This window comes from Crinia signifera, chromosome 1 (assembly GCF_055691185.1).
Source record: "Crinia signifera chromosome 1, ASM5569118v1, whole genome shotgun sequence".
NCBI classification, from domain to species: domain Eukaryota; kingdom Metazoa; phylum Chordata; class Amphibia; order Anura; family Myobatrachidae; genus Crinia; species Crinia signifera.
This window is the reverse complement of record NC_139217.1, coordinates 200,389,867-200,413,598: the sequence shown is the minus strand read 5'-3', so window position 1 is coordinate 200,413,598 and position 23,732 is coordinate 200,389,867. Positions and strand designations below refer to the sequence as shown.

General features: G+C 46.7%; 1 protein-coding gene and 1 pseudogene across 1 annotated transcript in view; both read left to right on the top strand.

The window, feature by feature from the left end:
• The window catches only part of BTC (betacellulin), a 108,617-nt gene that overhangs the window by 60,111 nt on the left and 24,774 nt on the right, over positions 1–23,732 (top strand). The window contains exon 2 of the mRNA XM_083179156.1: positions 11,749–11,847. Coding sequence (XP_083035282.1) covers positions 11,749–11,847 — 99 coding nt within the window. The remainder of the gene's footprint in view (positions 1–11,748; positions 11,848–23,732) is intronic.
• Positions 12,135–12,242, top strand: LOC146045319 (U2 spliceosomal RNA; annotated as a pseudogene).

The following is a 23,732-nucleotide window of genomic DNA, read 5'->3' as shown; positions in this document are numbered from 1 at the left end:
CCTAACACATGTCGACCTACTGTAGACTCATGTCGACCTTCATGCATGTCGACCTAGACACATGTCGACCTAAATGCATGTCAACCTAATGGTGTCGACCTAATGACTGTCTAACAACTTGCTGGTGACCCAATGACCATATCCCTTAGTTTGTGACTAGTTGAAAAACTTGCATTGAATATGATTAGAAGTGTCATAAAAACTAGGGATGTGCACCGGCCACTTTTCGGGTTTTGGGTTCTGATTACCTTGAGGTTTTGGTTTCTAATGGGTTTTGGCAAAACACCTCCTAAGTGTTTTGTGTTTGGATTTTTTGGGTTTTGGGTTCAGATTTTTTGTTAAAAAAGCATAAAAACTGCTAATATCGCAGAATTTTTTTTTCTTTGCTCCTACGCTATATTAACCTCAATAACATTCATGTCCACTCATTTCCAGTCTATTCTGAACACCTCACACTTCATAATATTGTTTTTAGGGCAAAAGGTTGCACCGAGGTAGCTGGATAACTATGCTAAGCCACACAAGTGTGCGGCACAAACATGTGGCTCATGTAAGAGTGGCACTGCAGCGGTAGATACGGCAGTACTAGGCACCAGACAGGTAGATATGACAGTATTAGGCAGTGGGCCCCAGATCAGACAGGTAGATACGGTAGTATTAGGCAATGGGCCCCAGACCAGACGGTAGATACGGCAGTATTAGGCAGTGAGCCCCAAAACAGACGGTAGATACGGCAGTATTAGGCAGTGGGCCCCAGACCAGACGGTAGATACGCCAGTATTAGGCAGTGAGCCCCAATACAGACGGTAGATAAGGCAGTATTAGGCAGTGAGCCCCAAAACAGACGATAGATATGGCAGCATTAGTCAGTGAGCCCCAGACCAGACAGGTAGATACGGCAGTATTAGGCAGTGAGCCCCAGACCACACAGATACGGCAGTATTAGGCAGTGAGCCCCAGACCAGACAGGTAGATACGGCAGTATTAGGCAGTGAGCCCCAGACCACACAGGTACGGCAGTATTAGGCAGTGAGCCCCAGACCAGACGGTAGATACGGCAGTATTAGGCAGTGAGCCCCAAAACAGACGGTAGATACAGCAGTATTAGGCAGTGAGCCCCAGACCAGACAGGTAGATATGGCAGTATTAGGCAGTGGGCCCCAGACCAGACGGTAGATACGCCAGTATTAGGCAGTGAGCCCCAGACCAGACGGTAGATATGGCAGTACTAGGCACCAGACAGGTAGATAAGACAGTACTAGGCACAAGACAGGTAGATACGTCAGCAATACTAGTATTGTGCACCAGCAGAATTTATAATAATTAATTTTATGGTACTTGTGTATTATAGCGGCGCCCATCGCATTGCATACCATAAGGCATGCGATGGTATGCGATGCAACGCGATATCGCACGATATTATACAATGTCATACAATTTTAACAATTTTAACAATTTTAATGCGATGCAATGAGATTCAAAATTGTATAAGCACCCTAATGGGTGCTTACAATGTGAAACGCACCCCCACTATAAACGTGAGCCCGCGAGGGGCGGCGGTACGCGTCCTCCGACCTTTTCATACCCCCACTATCCACGTCGGTGTGGAGTTGGGAATAGAAAGTGTGGCGAGCCACCGAGCCCAAAGCGTGGTGAGCGCAGCGAGCCCCCCGAGGGGACGCCGATACCTTCACAGGTATCGGCGTCCCCTCGCGGGCTTCACAGGTATCCGCGTCCGCTTGCCACGCTTCGGGCTCGGTGGCTCGCTGCGCTCGCCACACTTTCTATTCTCAACTCCACGCCGACGTGGATAGTGGGGGTATGAAAAGGTCGGAGGACGCGTTCCGCCGCCCCTCGCGGGCTCGCTGCGCTCGCCACGCTTTGGGTTCACGTTTATAGTGGGGGGGTGGTGCGGGGGTGAGTTTCACATTGTAAGCACCCATTTGGGTGCTTAAAAGCACCCTATAGGGTGCTTATACAATGTTTCATCGCATAGGGGGCAAAAATCGCATCGCATGCCATCAGGTGCAGGCATGCGATGCGATAAAAACATCACGCGATGTACATCGGGGGCGCCGCTATAATACACAAGTACCAATTTTATTATTAGGTACTGCTTGGCAGTGGCACTCAGTGGCACACGTCAGTGCACAAGCAGCATGGAATTATTTTTTACAGTCCCACACAGCACAAGTATTATTATTTTTTTTATTAAATTAGATATAGCAGCCTAGTATGTACTTGTACTACTAGGTAGGTACACTTAGGCAGTAACACTGCCAGTGGCAACAGTGGACTGAGTAAATAATACTATTCACAGTATTCAGTGCAGGCAGCACCAGTGGACTATATATAATTCAATTAATTATTAATAATATAGCAGCCTAGTAGGTAGATAAAATAAACTACTAGGTAGGTAGGCAGGCAGGCAGTAGCACTGCCAGTGGTCACCACAAAATGTAGTTATTATATTACACACCACCAGTAGCTTTATGCAGTGCAGCAGCAGAATTTATATAATAATTAATTTTATATTAGGTGCTGCTTGGCAGTGGCACTCAGTGGCACACATCAGTGCACCAGCAGCAAGGAATTATTTTTTACAGTCCCACACAGCACAAGTATTATTTTTTAATTAAATTAGATATAGCAGCCTAGTATGTACTAGGTAGGTATACTAGGTAGGCAGTAGCACTGCCAGTGGACTGAGTAACTAAATAATACTGGCAGATTCAGTGCAGGCAGCACCAGTGGACTATATATATAATACAATTAATTAATTATTAATATATAATATAATATTACAGGCACAGCACGGCACCAGAGGTAGGCCCCAGCACAGAGGAGACAGTAGTACTACAGGTACACAGTTGGACTGTTCTCCTAAGCAGAGAGGAGAACAGAGTACACAGCAGCAGCAGCAAATAAAATATTTAACTACAGCACAGCACACCAGAGGTAGACCGCACAGTGGAGACAGTAGTACTACAAGTACACAGTTAGACTACACAGCAGCACTGAGAGACAGCCCCAGCGATTAAAAAATATTGCGTTCAAGGTCAAGCTCAAGTTTAAGCCCCAGCAGCAGCACCAACACACCCTCTCCCAACCCACTACTAGACTGGAGTGAAGATGGCGGGCGCAGCAGCCGTTTTTAAAGCCTTGTGAAATCCGGCGCCGGGAGATGACGTTCTGCCCACGCGGACGGACCCGAGTCAGGCGGTAATCTCTGAGCGCTGCTCGGAACCGGGATCGGAATGATGACGTTCGTGGGCGCTTGGATCTCTGGAATCCGAGTCTGCACATCTCTAGTGTCTATTCGGCTGTACACGTGGGCAGCTGCTGGGGATGGCCTCCAGCTTATCTACGGCAGCAACTGGGAGATTTTGACTAAGCAAAATCGCTTAGTCAAATCTCCCAGCTACAGCCCGTGTGTACACCCTTTTAGACAAAGGGTGACATTCTATGCTTTGAGATAAATGCGCATTTTTTTTAGCGCACCACATCGCCGCTATTCGCACTTTTTTAAATCGCACTTTTCAGTCATCATTTGCATATTTAATGTGATGCGCATTGGAGGCTGAAAAGTGCGAAGTGGTGCGATTTGTTCTGACCACGCGGACGGACTAGAGTCAGGCGGGAATCTAAGCGCTGCTCGGAACCGGGCTCGGAATGATGACGTCCGTGGGGGCTCGGATCTCTGGAATCTGAGTCTGCACATCTCTAATAAAAACCACATTTGGAGTTATATTGATTAGTAGTTGTTCATGAATTTACAGCAATGAATTTACGCATTTACTATTTCCATACACACAGGCCCTTATTTAGATCTGATCGCAGTACAAATTTGTTCGTAAAATGGGCAAAACCATGTGCACTGCAGGTGGGACAGATGTAACATGTGCAGAGAGAGTTAAGGTCCATACACGCTGGGCGATTATGCCCAGCGTGTATGGACAGCGATGATCACTATCATTGCTGGAAGGAAAGCCGATCAGTGCATACACACTGAGCCTGCCTGTCAGCGGGGGGGGGAGGATGGCTTTGCAAAGTGCAGCGCTATGCAAAGACGTCCTATTATCAGCAGATAAACGGCTTTCCCAGCGGGAGCACGCAGCAGTGCTCATCGCTGGGCCGTACACACTGGGCGGCTTTGTGCTGAAAGCCACTCAAACATACTGTTTTGAGTGGCTTTCAGCTCAAAGTCGCCCAGTGTGTATGGGCCTTAAGATTTGTGTGAGTTATTTTGTTTCTGTGCAGGGTAAATACTGGCTGAATTATTTTTACACTGCAATGTAGATTTTAGTTTCAACACACCCCACCCAAATGTAACTCTCTCTGCACATGTTACATCTGCCCCACCTGCAGTGCACATGGTTTTGACCATTTTGATAACAAATTTGTACTGCGATCAGATCTGAATAAGGGCCATAATGCAAAAGCAATAATGGACAATTTGCGCCTAATTCAGCTTCAATCGCTAATTACCAAATTTGCAAATGAAGCAATTATCGAATTACTGCGCATGCATACTTTGGGGGTTATTCTGGTTAATTCGCAAAGGCACAATCACTCTCTAATGGACAAAACCATATGCACTGCAGGTGGGGCTGATGTAATATATGCAGAGAGAGTTAGATTTGGGTGGGGATGTACTTTAAACTGATATCTACAGTATATTGTAGTGTAAAAATAAAGCAGCCAGTATTTACCCTGCACATAAACAATAAAACACCTACATCTAAAAGCCCATACACACTAGAAGATTTTCATTTCAAAAGACTTTGGTGAAAGATATACTGTATCTATACAAGATTTTGGCAAAGTAGTGCGTACACACTGAACTATTTTCCTTAAAGAGCAAGAGAGGCGAAAGCTGAAAATCTTTCATATAAAAGGCGATTTGCATAATTGCATACTTACCTACCCTCCCGCATTCAGCGGGAGGCTCCCGACTTTTGCCTGAGCCTCCCGCTGCCCCGCAAACCCCCTCAACCCTCCCGGTTTTTGTGACCCCTCCATGTCCATCCAGACTGCGCATGCGCGCATGTCTGGAAATGGCAGGGGTCGGCGTGAGGTCACAGCCGGGTAGCGGAGGCCATGCATGCTGCTGTGTGTGCACGCACGCACGCACAGGAAGTCTCTGCTCCCTGCATCAGGACACTGACAAAGGAGCTGGAGAGAGACGGCAGCCGGGGCCCCGCCCACCACACACACACAGAGCAGGCTCTGGCTCCGTACATCTGCAGATCAGGCCTGCCCTGCTCTCCCTGCTCCTCTCCCTGCTCAGCTGCCTCCCTCACCACGCTGCCGGGTCCCTGCACCTCCTAAGAAGACAGAGCAATACAGAAAGGTATAGACTGGGGGAGGGAGGGTTCTGCTTAATGTAAGGGGGGCTGTGTGTGATATAGTGGTGTGTACAGGCTGTAATATGGGGGGGGGGGGTAGCTGTATGTACTGTGTAATATGGGGAGAACTGTTTTCAAATGGTATATAATGGGGTTTGTACTGAGAGTAATATGGGGGGCTATGTGTATTTTAATATGGGGGGTGCTGTGTGCTATGTTATATGGTTTTGTGTGTGTGCTAAGAGTAATATGGGGGACTGAGTGTATTGTGCTGTGTAGTGTAATATAGTGGTGTGTGTACTGTGTGTAATATGCCGGGGCTGTGTAATGTAATATAGTGGTGTGTAATCTGGGGGGGCTGTGTCTAATATAATGGTGTATGTCAGCGTTGCCTACAATTTGTGAATGAGCCACCTGCTGCCCCGCTCTTTAGTTGACCCGCTCAAATCTCCCTGAAAATGATTTTCAAAAGTAGGCAAGTATGCATAATGGGCTGGGTTTGAATTCCAAGGGTGGGAGCAGTGGCCATTTTATTCAGTGCATTCCTGTTCTTGGTGCCTGATTCAGAACTTATTGCTGGGCTGCGTATATTCAGAGCCCAGCAATCAGGTAAACTCCACCCTGCGCTGCCCTGACCGGGCAAAATCCCACCCATGTGCACGGCAAACATTTCACTTGCAGCCATGCACATAAGGAGAAATCCATGCACTTGCCCACAATGTATATATTACTGGCTAATACACAGGGGCAGATTGGCCTGGTGGGAAACCGGGGCATTTTCTGGTGGGCTGGTCCAGACCTGTCCGCTTTCCCACTGGCTGTGCCACCACATTACCCCTCTGGCTTGGCCGCAGACCGCGCCATCACAGCGATTAGTGGCCACGGTGTCCGTCCTGGCCAAATTAAATATAGCCACGGCTTTGATCTGTTTAAAGATGGCCTCGGGAGTGCTGTGTGCTTCTGGTGCCCTGTCTGCAACTCTGCATGTGAAAGTGCGACTGGCTGGGGTCACCTACCGTTTGTGCTGTGTTGTGCACCGGATTAACCCCTCGCTGCCTGCACATGGCTTCTGCCCCACAACATGGCAGGCTAAGTGACATCACCACCACCCACATGCACCCCCACCCCTACCCGTGCTGCTTCAAGTTATTTTCAGCTGAAAATCGTCAAGTGTGTTTGGGCCTTAACTCTCTCTGCACATGCTACATCAGCCCCACCTGCAGTGCACATGGCTTTGTCCATTAGAACCAGAATAGCCCCCAAAATGTATTGCACATGAATAAGGACGATTAGCAAAATAATCTTACTGACAGAAAGATGGTGTTATGGGGTGGAAATCTGCCATTTTCTGGGTGTGTACAAAAACCTCAGGCTTGCCCAGGCACTTTGTAGTCGATGAGTCTATCCGGGTAGACTGGGCTTATTGGAACAGGTAAAAAAAATTTCCAAATTTTTACATCCATGGACATACCTCCCAACTTTTTCAATTGAAGAATAGGGACACTAAAAGGGAGTGCCCGAAAATGGGGTGTGGCATATGCAAATGAGAGAGTGACTTACGCAAATTAGATCGTGCCTCGTTTTCGGCCACTGCGCCGCTGAATATTCTGTCAGATTGGGGGGACTCCCAACTGCCCCCCCTCACAGCGGGACACTGCCCGCCGTGGGAGGGGTGCGGGAACGTCCCCAAAAACCAGGACGTTCCCCCATTTAGCGGGACAGTTGGGAGGTACAGTATGCATGGATAACCACTTGTCTTCAATATGTAAAAGTGATTCCTAATGATTCGCCTGGATTTGCAGCTCGATCATGCTGCAGCACATGTCCAGCCATTTTTTGCAGTCTGTAGGCCATAGGTTACAGTAGCTAACATCATCTGAAGATAGCATTAGCTACAGCTACCGAGGTTGTCAAATTTCCATTGTAGAAGCATAGAAATCTTTTGGGGATGCTTTGTAATTGGAAATTGAGCACTGCAGCAGGCCCCCCACTATATATATCCAAGTTCTACATATTTGTGCGTACACCTGGAAAATGAATGTTCTCAAGGGATATCATACACATATTTTGTTATATCTGTGTCTCTTAAAAAATGAGTCAAAATGTACTTTGCAAAAATTTTAGACAGGTTTTAAAAAAACTGCAAAAATCTCGTGCATGCGCAGTGCAGCTTGCTGGGCAGGCAGAGACATCATTTCAGTGTGTGCTGATGGGCTGGGCGCAATCTAGGGAACATCACCAGAGAGGGGAGTTTTTGTCTTGCCCCTCTTTGATCTTACTATATCAACTTACATCTTGTTATTGTCCGTTCTTGCTTCGCCTAGGTATGAGGCTAAGTAGGAAGTGTTATAGTGACTCAATATGCACTGCTATAATACATCTCCCCCTATGCTCTTGAACCTGGCTGTTCCCTGCAATGGAGGAGGCTTACTGCTGCCAACCTCACAGATAGTTGTGAGGTAGCACCAACTACTAGAGAAGAACGTTTGGATTTCCTAAAATCTGGACCGCCATATCTTTGGGAATCTGAGGTGATCCAAGCTTCAGACTCCCTCCATTGCCCGATATATAATTTGTATGTTAGAATTCCATCTACCTAAACCAGTGGTGAGGAACCTTTTTTGTGCCAAGGGCCGTTTGTATAGGGAAAAAATCCTTTGGGGGCCATATTTAAAAATTTATTTTACAAATTGTCCTGCTGCAGCTAGGGTGGCCAATCCCGGGATCGGGATCGGCGGGATCCCGGGATTTGGCCCCTAAAACGCCGGGATTTCAATCCCGGGATTGGAGTTTCCAATCCCGGGATTTCGGGATTAGACTGCACATGCGCAGTCTAATGCCGGCCAGCATCTAAGCGTGTGCTCAGACACTGCCCGGCTTCTCCCTTCCCCGGCAGTACATCCCTGCGCAGCGTGACGAGTACAGAGGTCACGCTGCGCAGGCCAAGCAGCTGCACAGAGCCAGTGTGGCTCTGTGCAGCATGCGTTTGCCCCTGCCCACCAACCCGGCTGGCTCCCCAGAAGCCCACCCCCCCACCCGCGGCTCGCTGCCCCCCCCCCCCACCCCTGGCTCGCTAGCCGCTACCCGCCCATCCACCCACCCTCCAGGCCGGCTCCCCGCCCATCCATCCGGTCGGCTCCCCGCCCATCCACCTGCCGGCTTCCCGCCCATCCACCCGCCGGCTCCCCTGACGCCCGCCAACCCACCCGGCCGCACCGCACCCCAGCCCACATGTAAGTAAATATGCAAGGCGGCCGGGGTGCGTTTTTTAAATTAGGGAAGCCAATCCCGGGATCCCGGGAATCCCGGGATTAGGCATTTTTCAATCCCGAAATCCGGGATTGAAAAAATGCTCCGGGATTGGCTTCCCTAGCTGCAGCCGTCCCACCAGAGGCGTAACTAGAAGCTTGTGCGCCCCATAGCAAATTCTTTTTAACCCCCCCCCCCCCCATGGGAAAAACACATCTTTCTACACATGGAATAAAAGGGGGGCAGAGAGAGAGACGCGGGGCGGTAAGATGGGGATGAGAGTTGCAGGGTGGTAGGATGGGGATGGAGAGACGCAGGGTGGTGGGATGGGGACGTAGAGACGCAGGGTGGTAGGATGGGGATGGAGAGACTAAGGTGGTAGGATGAGGATAGAGAGACGCAGGGCGGTAGGATGGGGACAGAGAGATGCATGACGGTAGGATGGGGACGGAGAGACGCAGGGCAGTAGGAAGGGGAAAGATAGATGCAGGGTGAAACTGAGGGGGTAGAGAAATGCAAAACACAGGGCCTGAGATCCCTGCACAAACTACAGTATTGTTCTGTGCCTGACAAAAGACCCCTCATGAATCATGATCCACGAGGAAGCCCTGGGAGAAGAGGATTGAAAAACTGGGGGGATAGGGGGAATCAGCTTGACACTGCACAGTCACTCACTCTTACCTTGTCTATGGAGCAGAAGTCACCCTCCTTCTCCTCCTGTCTGTCCTAAAACCATGAGCAGATTGTGGTAAGGGATCTACACTTGCTGGAGGGGAAACGTGCTGGATGTACTAGGGCGGAGGCTGGGCTTCTGTGGACTGCTCAGCACTGCTTCTTCCTGTTGTGCAGGAGCTTCCATGCTGCCCTGACAGGGGGAGCACAGTGCAGAAATGATCCTGAGCATGGTACAGTACTCCCTCATGGCAGCCCTGGGACTATAGGCAGCCAGCCCCTCTATAGGTGTCACTGTAGCTGCTGCAAGGAGGGATGATGAAGGACAGACAACGGAGGTACAGTAGGAGGCAAAGCCGGTTCATGTGCAGACTGTGTGCGGCTGGTGGACGTTGTTTGTACAGTCACTCAGCTGCAGCCGCACATCGCTGGCGCCGCTGCTCAGTTTCGGAGTCTGCACATGTAGCAGCTTTACCTCCTACCGGAATACCAACTATAGAGAGTGCAGTGGGTTGCCTCGCCCCCCCCCCCCCCCCCCCGCCCAAGCTGCCGGGCCCTATAGCAACTGCATCCCCTGCACCCTCTATAGTTACGCCACTGCGTCCCACGCTCCGGTGGCTGTCGCTGAATAGGACTGACGGTCTCCGGCTGCTGTTGATTAAGAGGAATCTCACGAGAACTACCGACTTCTCGCGAGAATTCCCCTGTACTTGACTCCCGGTAAAGCCGGGCAGATGGGCAGGCCACTCAGACCGGCACCCCTGACCTAAACCATTCATGTGGCTCACTGACCAACCTGCTTCTGCTGCAGTTACTGTAGTAAAGAAAACGGTACTTGTTTCCTAGCACGGCGCCCATCACATACGGTATTTAGTGGTATGCGATGCAATATTCCCGTTAAATTAACAGGAGTGCTTGTACAATGAAATATCGCATAGCATCGCATGCCAGCAAATGGCATACGATGCGTTGCAATTTTTAATTGTACAAGCACCCTGATGGGTGCTTACAATGCTAAATGCACCCCATTGTCAACGACACCCCAGTTATCAACGCCAACCCAAAGCGTGGCGAGCCCGCGAGGGGCGGCGGTACATGTCCTCCGACCTTTTCATACCCCCACTATCCACGTCGGCGTGGAGTTGATTTTAGACAGTGTGGTGAGCGCAGCGAGCCACCGAGCCCGAAGCGTGGCGAGCGGACGCGGAATACGAGCCTGAAGCGTGGCGAGCGGACGCGGAATACATGTAAATAATCTGTGTCCCCTCGCGGGGCGTGCTGCGCTCGCCACACTGTTTAAATCAACTCCACGCCGACGTGGATAGTGGGGGTATGAAAAAGTCGGAGGGCGCGTACCGCCGCCCCTCACGGGCTCGCTCTGCTCGCCACGCTTCGGGTTGGCATTGATAGTGGGGGTGGCGTTGACAATGATGGTGCATTTATAATTGTAAGCACCCATTAGGGCAGTGGTTCCCAAACTGTGTGCCGTGGCTCCCTGGGGTGCCTCGGGACACATGCAGGGGTGCCCTTGTTTGGTGGTCCAGGACCAACTCAAATTATTAATGGTTAGTTGTTAATGAGCAAAACCAGTGCTGGTGCCTTTCCAATCATAAAATGTGTACAAATAGAAGCATATCCTGCCCTTTACCACATAACTGACCCTAAGAATCGCATATAAACCCAATCGAATTATTTTTTTTTGGCCTAGGGGTGCCGTAAAAAAATTCTGATACTCTAGGGTGCCGTGATTCAAAAAAGATTGGTAACCCCTGCATTAGGGTGCTTGTACAATTAAAAATCGTATCGCATGCCGCTACATGCATACATAAACAAAGAGCTGCAAAACATACTTTTGTAGACATTTAAATCAGGCTTGCCTACTTTTAGGTTGCCCTCTCCAAGAGGGCAGCCAGCTCTAAGCAGTGGGGGTGGGGACACTGGGTGGTGTCACCGGGGGGGTGTCGGGATGGGGGCAGAGCTTATGGGGAAAAGCAATGTTTGAGGCATCGTCAGTATGATCGCGTCATCATGGACACCCCCCAGCTGTGCAATGCCGGTAATACAGGCATTGCAAGCGGGGCTATGATGACACAATTTGCATCATTTGATCTCAACGCACCCCCATGGAAACCAGCCTAGAAACATGTCTCATAGCAAAAACTTTTACTAACATTTGTAATGTTTATACAGTATATAAAGTTGGTGCTCTTTGGATGTGTATATAAGGGAAATTATTTTACTACACAGCTAGTAAAATAAGCTTGATCAGAAAAGCCAGATTTTGAACCCTTTGTAAACAAACATAGCATGTAAAAATGCAATATGTATAGGCTTTGACATGAGTAAAGCTGGTGCTAAATTAAGCTAATGGTGTAAAGTAAATGCATTTAATACTAAACTCATTCACTTCATTACATTACATGCAGCACCTTACAACAGAAAGAAATCATATTTTTTTTCTTCTTTGTTTTCTTAAAAGGTCTTACTGTTTTCCCATGTGTGAGATTGGATGGAAATTCAACAGCACAGCCTGAAACTAAAAGTATTCCGTGCCCTGAATATATAGAAAACTGCTCAGGTAAAGGAGTTAAAATATTTTGTAATCATGTTGTAGTCTTATGGAAATGACTGTACTGTATACTCATTTTTTCAAATGTGTAGATTCATACAATGCAATAGGGCATTGTAATATAATAGCAAAGGATTCTGGAAAGTAACTTCCATTAGGCTGTTTCTGAGTTGCACTTGCAAAGTAGCTCTAGTTGTGGGAAGACACAAAAAAAACAGGATGTGCATTTGACATGTGGCCATACCTCATACTTGCCTCATACTTGCCTATCTGTGTGCAGCAGCATTTAGTTCACCATCGCTTCTGGGCCTTTTGGCTAAGATCAAGTGTAGTATCTGTTCTTATCAGTTGGGTCTGGACCGCCCCCCTGGCAGAGAATAGAGAAAAGCTGGACCAAACCACCTTGCTACTGAGCTGAGGCGTAGTGTACCTCATGTTCTGGGCGGTTGTAAGGTCTGGCTGAGTATCAACGCCCTGCTGTAGGGGGGGGAACACACTCTCCTACTGGTAGGGAGGGGAGAAGCATCGGGCCTAGTAGATGGGACTCTTGTTCGGGGGTCTATAGCCTCTGAGGGAGAGTCACTCGAAATGCCCGGTCTAGTATCCACTCCCAGGAAGACGGGAAAAGCTGGGACCGAGTAGATTGCTCGCTGGTCCGGGGAGTACATTGGCCCCCGACCAGAGAGACAGCGAAAAGCCCAGCCCAGTACTCAATCCCTGGGAGAGGTGAAACGTCAGGACTGAGTAGGTGTTTTCTTCTCCTTCAGTAGGTCTATTCGGCCTCTGCGGGGGAGACTCATCGAAAAGCCTGGTGGAGTATCCATTCCCATGCCGGGGGGCCGGAAAGGGCCTGCTGGTGAGGCGGAGAAATACTTGGTCGGACGCTGACTGGCTGGCTGCCTGGAGTCCGAGGCTGCACTGTGCCCCAGGGGAAACTCGGGGGTGCCGAACATGCACGGGTGATCCCAAGTCACCTTACACTGGTATGGCACTAGCACTGCGCACTTCCCTTTAGGCTAGCGCTTCACGTGCTTACCTTGTCCTTTTGGATGGGGTAGGACAATTTTTCACACCCCCACCCTGGCCTTCTGGCTGAGGTCTTTATTATTTATTTCTCTTCCCCTCTCACATTTGTAACTTTTCACGTTCCTTGTTTTTTGTAGTTTTGTCACTTTTTTTGGGTAGTGTGGTCGACCCTTTCGGGCCTTCCATTTCCCCAATGTGCTGAAGCTCTCGCCTTTTGGGGAGAGCTTCGGTACCCCGAGGACGACCCCGAGCCGCAAGGTGGAGGGAAGTCTACTGAGGGTCTCTCCAAACCTTCGGGTGCGGAGGACCCACCGTCCTAACCCTTCCGGGGGTTGAGAAATGAGGGTCTCTCTAAGCTTTGGCGAAGAGGACCCACCGTTCCCTATTTTCCCCTCTTCGGCCTTATGGTTGAGAGGGGTTAGGGGAAAAACGGGGCCCGTCTCCTTCGGGAGATGGCCCAATTCGATAGCACAGCCCCCTTTGCACGTGTTTAGGCACAGCACTGGTGGTAGGGAGCACACCTCGGGCTCCTGAGTAGAAAAAAAAAGCATTTAGTTCACCAGAAAGTAAATCAAGTGGGAGGTGTAACACACAGACAGACAGAGCCCAGCAGCTCCATAAGGCTCATTTACTGCATGTTTAATTACTGAATCTAAAGTTAAAAGTAGAGCAAAGCCCAGAAAATACAGATCTAATAAAATGAAAATATGCACTGCCTAGCCAAAGTCTATGTGTGGTGTGTCTGTGAGTGAGAATGTGTGCTCATGCTGCTCACCTTTCTGTGATACTATCACTATACCATTAGTCCAGATGTCCAAACACTTGCTGCTGCTTCTGGTACTGGGTCCTGAGCATACTGCTGTGCTAAATCTGCTGCTGGGACCTGTGTAGGTGCTTCTGCAAAAGCCATGTTATTGAGCTCTCATGCAATACTCAGTAGGGATGGCCATCGACTATCGATGTTCCCAAAACATTGATGGTTGGGACCTAGTGCTCGATGTTTTGGGCATCGATAGTGGATGGTCGAACTGTTTTATGCCATCGATGGATGGCTTCCGATGGTAAAAGTTGTGGGCGCATGCGCTCTGCAAGCGCAGCGTCATTGCGTCTAGCGGCATCGCTGCGGGCGGCCCGCCCCGCTGGAAGGTGCGCGCATGCGCAAAAGAAACTTAAACTGGATTGATGGCTAAAGTTTCGTCTGCGCATGCACACGGATCCCGGCCGAGCAGGCTGCCCACAGCGACCCTTCCCATTGCTCTGCGCATGCCCGGCTAAGCGATGGCAGGAACCATCGATGGTGTGAGATAGAATGGTTTATAGCCATCGATGGTTCCTGCTCTAGAAGCCATCGATGGCAACCATCGATGGGGGATGTGCCGATGGCCATCCCTAATACTCAGGAGGCAGTACATGTTAGCTGCCACAGGTGGCAGTGCTGAGCTCACACATGGTCTGGACTCTGCGGATCTACATTGTCCTGATGACACCATGAGTCCTGCAAATAGTTCAGTAGTTCAATTAGTTCACTGATTCCTACAGATCCCTGGACTAATCTCTGACTCATACAGCCATAATGAGACTGTACAGTACCTCTGAGCTACCATGTGTTGCACTTCTGTGCTCAGGCATATGTACAGTATTGTGTGTATGGAGCAGAACTACAGTATGCACTGCCATGCTGCCTTCATATTAGGTCACAAGCTACACTCCCAATCAGCCACACACACAGTGCTGGGTGCTGTATGTTATACAGATGGGTCTTTTGCCATCCTTGCTGGCGGGTCGCCAGAACGTACGCACTGGCGACCCGCCAGCAGCCTCGCCAGCGAGGAGACTGAGACGCGCGTGCGTCTCACGCGCACGCGCGTCTCAGTCTCCGTCGCTAGCGCGACGGAAACCCTGTCCGTCTCCGCCTCAGGGAGACGGACAGGGCTAGGGGGGTTAGTGGGGGGTGCGGGCAGGCGGCGGGGACCCCGGGTTACCGCCGGCAAGCCGGCGGGGACCCGGGGGAACGCATCGAAGCGCCGTCGGAAGGGGACGCGCGCGCCTCTCGTGCGCGCGCGTCCGCTTCTCACCGTCGCCATGGCGCTGGCGGGGGATGGCGGCTGGCGACGCCAGCGCCATCCCCTGCAAAGATGGGACAAGACCCATCTGTATACTGTAGCTCTGTTTACTCCACAGGACAAAGAGGGATATGTATGAACCTTCATAATACATAAAGTGGAGCAGTTTCCCCTAGCAGCCGATCGGCTTAGGTCACATTTTAGATTGTGCAAGATAAATGACAGAAGCTGACTGGATACTTTGCAAACTCTTTACTTTATCTCTCTCTAAGGTCAGTTACATTGGGGCAAAGGGACGTGTTAAATATGCCCCTTTCAGACCGCACTTAAAAAACAATATTTTGCCGATTTTTAACCGTTTTAAAATGGTAATCTGTGCGGTCTGAAAGGTGCAGGACCACTTTACCGTTTTACAAAAGCCGTTTTTGTAAAACAGTTAAAATGGAGGGTCCTACCCGTTTCAGACCCGGTATTTTGGCATCAAAATCGGGTCTGAAACGGTATTTAGGACCCAGCCAATGAGCTGGGTCCTAAATTCAGCGCAGTGAATATTTTTTTTTTTTTCAATAGAGTAATTTTATTATTTTAAAGAAAGGCATTTACATTTCAAAAAGGAATAATAAACAAAAACATCAAGAATAGTTATCTTATGGATAATTCAATGTTATCATAACAATGAACAATGTTACTGTAAAAAAAATAAAAAAATATATATAAATACACCCAACACAAAAAAATAAAATAAAAAATAATAATAATAATAATAATGTATTAAATACATAAATAAATATAATATATACTGTCCCATCCAACCCTGTTCCTTAAAATGAGAAATATCATCAAGAAAGAATATTTTCCTAGTGAAGTCATATAGTTTTGTAAGGACTATTTGGCATCAGTGGCTGCAAATTTAAATAGACAGTTGGACATTAGAGCCATTCAGAATGTATCGGCATAAATTGAGTTAATCCTTCGATGCCATACTTTATCATATTCAGACAATTTGCCCCTTAACATATATATATATATATTTTTCATGCTGTAAAGTAGAATTGACCAACATCTTCCATTCTTTAAATAATGGACCTGACTGTGCCATCCAAGCGCGAGCTATACAAACCTTTGCTAGGGCAGTCAGGTTAATGACATACATAGTATCATCCCTATAAAGTAATTCAGCATCCCCTGCACCTAACAAACATACCCTGGGGGTAAGATACTCCGACGGGATTCCTGTGACTATCAAAGCAGTCTTAATTTGTTTCCAAAATTTCTGAACTACAGGGCATACCCATATAAGGTGCCAAAAGCCACAATCCGCCCCTCTACATTTCGGACATTCAGCTGAATCTCTACCACCAAATTTGACCAAGCACTGAGCGCTCATTAAATATTCATAGCACTGGAGCCGGGTTAACATCCCCCGACTCCGAAAGTCACTTTTCTTATAAGCAGCCTCCTGATGCTTATAAGAAAAGTGACTTTCGGAAAATGGCTGCCCCCATACGAAAGACAGTTTTTTAAACTGTTTTTTTTAAACGTTTTTTCCTCTCATCTCTCTTTTCTAACATGTTTTGGTGCTTGAGTGCAGTGTGAAAGGATGTCGACAGCTCACTAACCTCTCGTATGCATATTTCAGGTTGACAGGACGTAAAGTCCGTGTGGATGATGGGCCATTCCTTTGTGTATTGGGCCTCGCAGGCGAACCTCGCCTCTGATGTATATGTGTTTCCACAGGCTGGGGAGGTTAGGTGGTTGGGGGTACGGTGCATGATGTGGAGTGGACTGCAGGCTGGGCTGATTCGAGTCCTGAGGATGTTTGGGGTCCCGGAGGTCATTATATTCCACCTGGGTGGAAATTACCTAGGGCGGGGATCCGCCTTGGAGCTGCGCTCCGTGATTATCCGGGACCTACACATCATTGCCCAGTGTTTGCCGACATGTAGGTTGGTGTGGTCCTCCATGATCTCTAGGAGAGTGTGGAGGAATGCTAGATCTTGCCCCCGCCTGGAGCGTTTGCGGAAGAAAGTGAACGCTGCAGTTGAGAAGTTCCTGCAGACCAATGGTGGGGGTGTCATTCGCCATGAAGCCATCAGCTTTCAGCGACCTGAGCTGTATAGGAGTGATGGCGTTCATTTGAGCCCGGAGGGCGTGGCTCTGTTTTTGGGCAATGTTTTTAATTGGTTGGGTACACAGTGCTGAGTGTTTCGTTAGATGGTGGCCGTGCTGCGGCTTAGGGCCTAGATGTGGCGGTAAAGAACGGTCATCCTTTAAGAACTCTGTGTGAGTGTAGATAGTGGGGTGCACTCTCCCTTGACATCGATTGTCATGGGACATGCTTCTGCACGGGGGATGGCCACACCACCTACCTGGGTGGATGAGCAGGGAGAGTGATCCACCAGAGAGATGGTGTGTATGTGTATTCATCTTTAACCCCACTTTCCGCCACCATTTATGGTCATAGTTTAATTGTCAAAAATAAATTTGACATTAATTTTTGAAACGCCAGCACTTTGTGTCCGTGTCTTTTTTATTAAATAAGTTAGTTAAGTTAAGGTTAAGTTACAAGATAGAGTTAACAGACTTATCCAGCGCTTAGTAGCGTGATTTTCTGCTGAAATTCCTTCAGCCAATATTCCACATGTAGGGATAAAACACAAAACCTCTTATGGTGTAGTACCACATGCAACACAATTTATTACATAAGAGACAGTTTCCTCAACAAGGAACAATAAAAACATGAATGATAATAGACATGTATCCAAAACAAACATTCATCCAAAATCTTCCGTTTGTCAGCATATAGGGGGTTAATTACCAGATCACTAGGAACTGTAGACGTACAGTTCAAAAGGGCATGATGTATTGATTCCCCGGGGTCAGGATACCGGCTCTCCTTCTCCCTCTGTAACGCCGTCTGGTTCACAATGTGTTCTGGATATCTCCTGCTATATTGCTGCACAAAGCTGGATATGCGGTGCGGGCTGTCACCACCGACGCGTTTCCTCCCCGCCTGGGGACTTTATCAAGGTGTACATATCGCCCGCAGCACCTGACTTTTAAAAGGCTTATCAGCCAATCCTATTGAAGATCCGGCAGCGCGTTAGGATTCCTATACAGTTATCAACTACATGTCCCACAATCCTCTCCGCTACTGCCGGCTTCCTGTAGCTGGCATTGTGATTCAGAGTTCAGCGTCCAGGGTTACCATGGCGCCACAGACGTCTGTATACAATCTAGACGCTGTGCGCTGCTAATTCCTATCAAGCATCCATGGCTTTTCATCCCGCATCTGGATCACAGAATATACGATAAAAAGATAAAAACGTTGTGTCAATTATTTGCCAAATAGAGCAATATAAAACGATGAAAACAGTATGGCAATTATACTCTTATCATAGAAAGTGCTTTTTATGAGAAAAGTGCTGAGAGAGATAAAGTGCAGGAGTGCCAAAAATATAATCATGCACATATATCATTAAAATCTTTCAAATTTAATTTACAGCATAACAGTGAAAAAGGGTTTATTTAGCAGCTTGGTGATGTTAAAAAATTTTTATTTAAAATAATTTAAAATTCTATAGGAACCATTTAATTTCGAAATCTGAGTTGAGGCCCCCCAGGTATGAGGGTCCCCAACTCATAAATAGTTTTCATTTCGGCCCTTGCCAATGCTGATTTTAGGTCCCTTTGTCTGATATTTTCTTTATATGTCTGATTCCACTGCATTTACCGCAGAGCGCCCACCATCAAAAATACATTAGTTAAAAGTGCCCTTCCTGTAACTAAAAAACAGATGACGACAATTAAATCAAAAGGTTTTTTTCGCTGTGGGCTATGTATAGCCTGCAGACATGTGAAAGGCAGCATTAATAAAATAAGTGAAGTTAAAATTAATACCACTCAGTTTAAAATTCACGATTTCATCACTTGTAATAGCAGCAGTATTGTATATGCTATTGAATGTACATGTAGTTTATGGTACATCGGAAGAACATCTAGACCATTCAAAATCAGACTGGGCGAACACCTTCGGAATATCAAAAAGGGTGTAAAAACTCACGCCCTTTCTGAACATTTTAGGGTCCATCATAATAGCTGTACTACTGGTATCAAATCTTTTTGTGGAATCAGACATATAAAGAAAAATATCAGACAAAGGGACCTAAAATCAGCATTGGTATTTTGGTGATTTTTGGTGAAGGTTTTAAAGGAGAACCTTATTTCTGAGTTCTACGGATTTTCCTGGCTGCTAATTTGCGCACGTTTGTCTATCCTTACACACACAGTTTGCTTAAGGTTAAGTTACAGTTTAGTGTGTTAAGTTGTAAATTGTGGACCTGGGGATACCCGATGGTGAGTTTATGCAGGAGGGTAGGCAGCTATGCCATACCTTCAAACTGTCCCAATTTTCGCAGGACCTCCCCCGTTTTATGGGACGGTCCCGGAAGTATCCCATGGTGTTGGTGGGGGGGGGGGAAGGGGGCAGTTGGGTATCCCCCCTTCTAGCCACTGCTCTGCATGTGCACAATGTCTATTCACTGCAGAGAGGGGATGGGGGCATGGCCATGCATCTTCGGTGTGCACTCGTGTCCCTCCTTCACTGCCACCATTGTTAGGAGGTATGATGTGACTGCTATTTAGAAGTACACGCAAGTTTATGTGGCTGCCCAAGTTTAATGTAGCTGCTCATTTAGAAGTGGTTGCAAGTTTGAGATTAGAATGTACAGTACAAAAGGAAAAGACCATTTCTATTCCCCCAGTGTCCCATGTTTGGAAGTCCTATATTAGTAATGATCCTTCACTAAAGGATTGTGCAGCCAGTGGTGTAACAAAAATGTTGTGCTCCCCTCCCAAAAGAATATATTGTGCCTACCTCCATACGTTAAAGGAGTGTACATTTCTTGTAGAAGCAGCATATCAGGCTGTGGTTAAACAGCACCATCTAGTGACTGAATAATGGAACTGTACTGCTATGTTTTAACTCGATTTTTTTTATTATATGTAAAGGGGTGTACACACGGTGAGTTTTTATTTTTATCCTGTATTAGCATTTTTAGACTTTACCTCTATTATTCTATTTTTTTTTTATTAGGTTTTGTCTCTATGCTCTATGTGGTCTTATACAATGTTAATGATACACTGTATGACATTCATTTACTTTGCTGTAGTGGGAGGGCAGAGATGTTTCTAATCTGGCTTTAGGCCTCTCAATTTAAGGACGGCACAGACTTTTCCACTATGTTGTTTTTTTTTCCCCCTTTATAAGTCAGACTGGAGCTCAGATGCTATGCCTAACATTGTTTAATATCCTTATATAGTGGGGGAGTTGGGACTACCCCAGCTAGCTATGTTCACCTGTGTCTCTGAGGGATGTGGCACCTTTATATCCTTATATTGTGGGAGTGATGGTCCTACCCTTGCTAAGGCCATTAATACTTTAGCCCCTGTCAGTTATCTGTCTGCGTATCCTTCAGTATGTGGTGGGTAGGTGGGTAGGGCTGGGGTTGGTGAGTTTAGTATAGCATTAGGTAGCAATGTAGCTAGAGGGGTAGGGGTTAGAGGATCCAGGTATGCCTAGAGTTGTAACCTAATACAGGGTGGGGGGTTATGGGGAGGATTGTTTTGGAAAGTTTGATTTATTTTTATTTATATTCCTCATTTCCCCGTTTAACCAACACGAGATTTTATAATATTCGTTTTCTCTAGCTTGGCGATATATTTCTATTGGGCATTGCAGTGACAGTATACTATTTTTTAATTTATATTCCTACTCTTCTATTTTTTTGGTGGTGGACTGGGCGATCCCTAATGGCATCTTCGGGGGCTCGTCCCACGACCACTCCATGATGCAACTTCGATATTCTGAATAATCTGCTGTCTATTCTTCACTGTATATTTACCTTGCCATTCTTGTTTCAGTATCTGTGATACTTGCTGAATATGTCTGCTATACCCTTTGCTTGTTTTAGGTGTTTATATTTTCAAAAAAATGCAATATAAATTACCTAATTTTTAAAAAAGCTAAACCTCTGCTTTTATCTTCATTCCCCATATTTTATTTTGAAGACTTTTCCAAAAATTTTAACATAATCATATTTGTATCAATATAATTATCTGGTGTTCACTACCCACATCATTTTATCTAATTTGTAAAGTGCACATTCCAGTAACCCCACATCATTGCCAAATTTCTTCCAGTCTCCTTGTTAAAAACTGACATTAATCTTTTGAAAAGGGCCTAGCAAATAGATAACATTCCCATTTACTACATCATCCTCCAGTTTGGCTTTCTGCCTACTAAACAAGTTATGGGTAACACAGACTGAAAGTTAGGTAGTTTGATCTCCAAAATAAACAAATGTAAATGATCTTTTATGTTATTATCTCTGGGCACTTAAAATTAATTTTCATTTTTTGGTCTTTCCTGGCCATTCCAAAACCTACAAACTTGTGGATTCTTTGGCAACTGTCTTGTTGCTATTCATGACTTATCCCACATCCACAATCTTAGCAAACAGTCTTTATTCTTCTGTGCTTGGTCTTAGCAATGACCTCCCCGACAGTTGGGATTCCGACAGTCATTAGCCCGACGTCAGAATCTCGACTGCCCGGACTCAGACAGCGGGTTGAGCGCAGCAAAGCCCGCTACGTTGCGAGCACAGTGGCTCGCTACACTCCCCACCTATTTTATTCTCCCTCTATGGGGGTCGTGGACCCCCATGAGGGAGAATACCTGCTGCCAGTGTGTCGGGCTTTTAGCTGTCAGGGTAATGACTGTCGGAATTGAGACTGCCGGTGAGTCCTCCAGCACACTAAATAATATACTGGTAGGTCAATTGGCTCCCAACAAATTAACCCTAGAATGTCTGTGTACATGTGGTAGGGAATATAGATTTTAAACTCCACTGGAGCAGGGACTGAGGTGACTGTTCAAATATTCTCTGTAAAAGCACTGCGGAATATGTGTGCGCTATATAAGAAACTGTTAATAAATAAATATATAAATGGTACTTGTTTAGTTTCATGGTGGCAGATATATTGCATGCAATTAGCATACAATTTGCATTAGATTTGCATAGGATTCAATGTGTGATGTGATTAAGTACCTGTTCATAACCCCACTATCCACTATGGCATGGAGTTGATTTTATACAGTGTGGCGAGCACAGCGAGCCACCGAGCCCGAAGCATGGCGAGCGTAGCTAGCCCCGCAAGGGGACGCCGATTACTTTACATGTATTCCACGTCCCCTCGTGGGGCTTGCTGTGCTCGCCACCGAATACATGTAAAGTAATGCGCATGCGATATCTGCCACCGTGAAACTAAACAAGTACATATAAATAAATAAAATTGACATGAATGGTTCCATTCCCCCTGGATTAGGCCACCTTCTCCTTTCTGTGGGCCTTAAATATTAAACCACTTACTAATAGGTTCAGACTGAATAAAGTTGTATAGATTTAGTACAGTAGTAGAGACTTTCACTATTTGTGGATAACATACTGTAATTTTGACTCTCTCCCAGTAATATGAATAAAATGGCCTGCACTAAATGTACAAAGTCATATGGGGGCTTTAAATTAGCCATGAACATTCCCTTATTCCTCTACAAATAAATTAACCCCTTCCCGACATATGACGTACATGTACGTCATATGACGGTTGCGGGGGAATCAAGCCAGCTCACGGAGTGAGCTGGCTTGAAAGAGAGCAGGTAATGGCTGTATATTACAGCCAGGTACCTGCTCTCACGGCCACGAGCGGCGAGTTCGCCGATCGTGGCCGATTAACCCTTTAAGCACCGCGGGCAAAGCGCCCGCAGTGCTTAAATAGCTGATCGGAGGGGGGGCGCCCCCCTCCGGCGCCGATCGGGGCCCCCCGCGGCGAGATCGGAGGGTGCCGATTGGTTGCCATGGCAGCCAGGGGTCTAATGTAGACCCCTGTGCTGGCCATGTCAGCATTCCTATTACATCCTGCCTGAGGCAGGATGTAATAGGAAGTGCTGAAAATCACTATGTTCAGCCATAGAGCTCTATGGCTGAACCTAGTACAGGCGATCGCGCCCCCTAGTGGTCAAGTACACTAGGGGGCCTTGTAGTAAAAGTAAAAAAAAAAAAAAAAAAGTTTAAAAATTAAAAAAAAAAAAAAAATATTAAAAGTTCAAATCACCCCCCTTTCCCCATTTCACAAATAAAAATAAATAAAAAATAAAAAAAATAAACATATTTGGTATCGCCGCGTTCCTAAAAGTCCGATCTATTAAAATATAACATTATTTATCCCGCACGGTTAAAGGCATAAACTGAAAAAAATTCCCAACGCCAAAACTACGTTTTTTGGTCGCATCGCCTACCCAAAAAAATGTAACTAAAAGAGATCAGAGAGTCGCACATATCCCATAATGGTATTAATTAAAAAGTACACTTCAGCCCGCAAAAAATGAGCCCTCACCCAGGTCCGTAGGTGGAAAAATAAAAAAGTTATAAGCCGCAGAACATGGCCGACGCGACGCAAATTAGAAAAACCGTAAAATTGTCTATTTTTTTTTAGTGGTAAAACGTAACGAAAACTATATAAGTTTGGTATCACCGGAATCGTAACGACCCATAGAATAAAGATAACCCATCATTTTAAACGAACTATGAACTCCAAAAAAAACGTAACCAGCGCAAAATTGTGGAATTGCGTTTTTTTTTCCTTTTTACCCCACATTGAATTATTTCCTGATTCCCCAGAATATTATACGGTATAATATATAGTAAATGGTACCATTAAAAAGTACAACTTCATGTGTCATGTGTC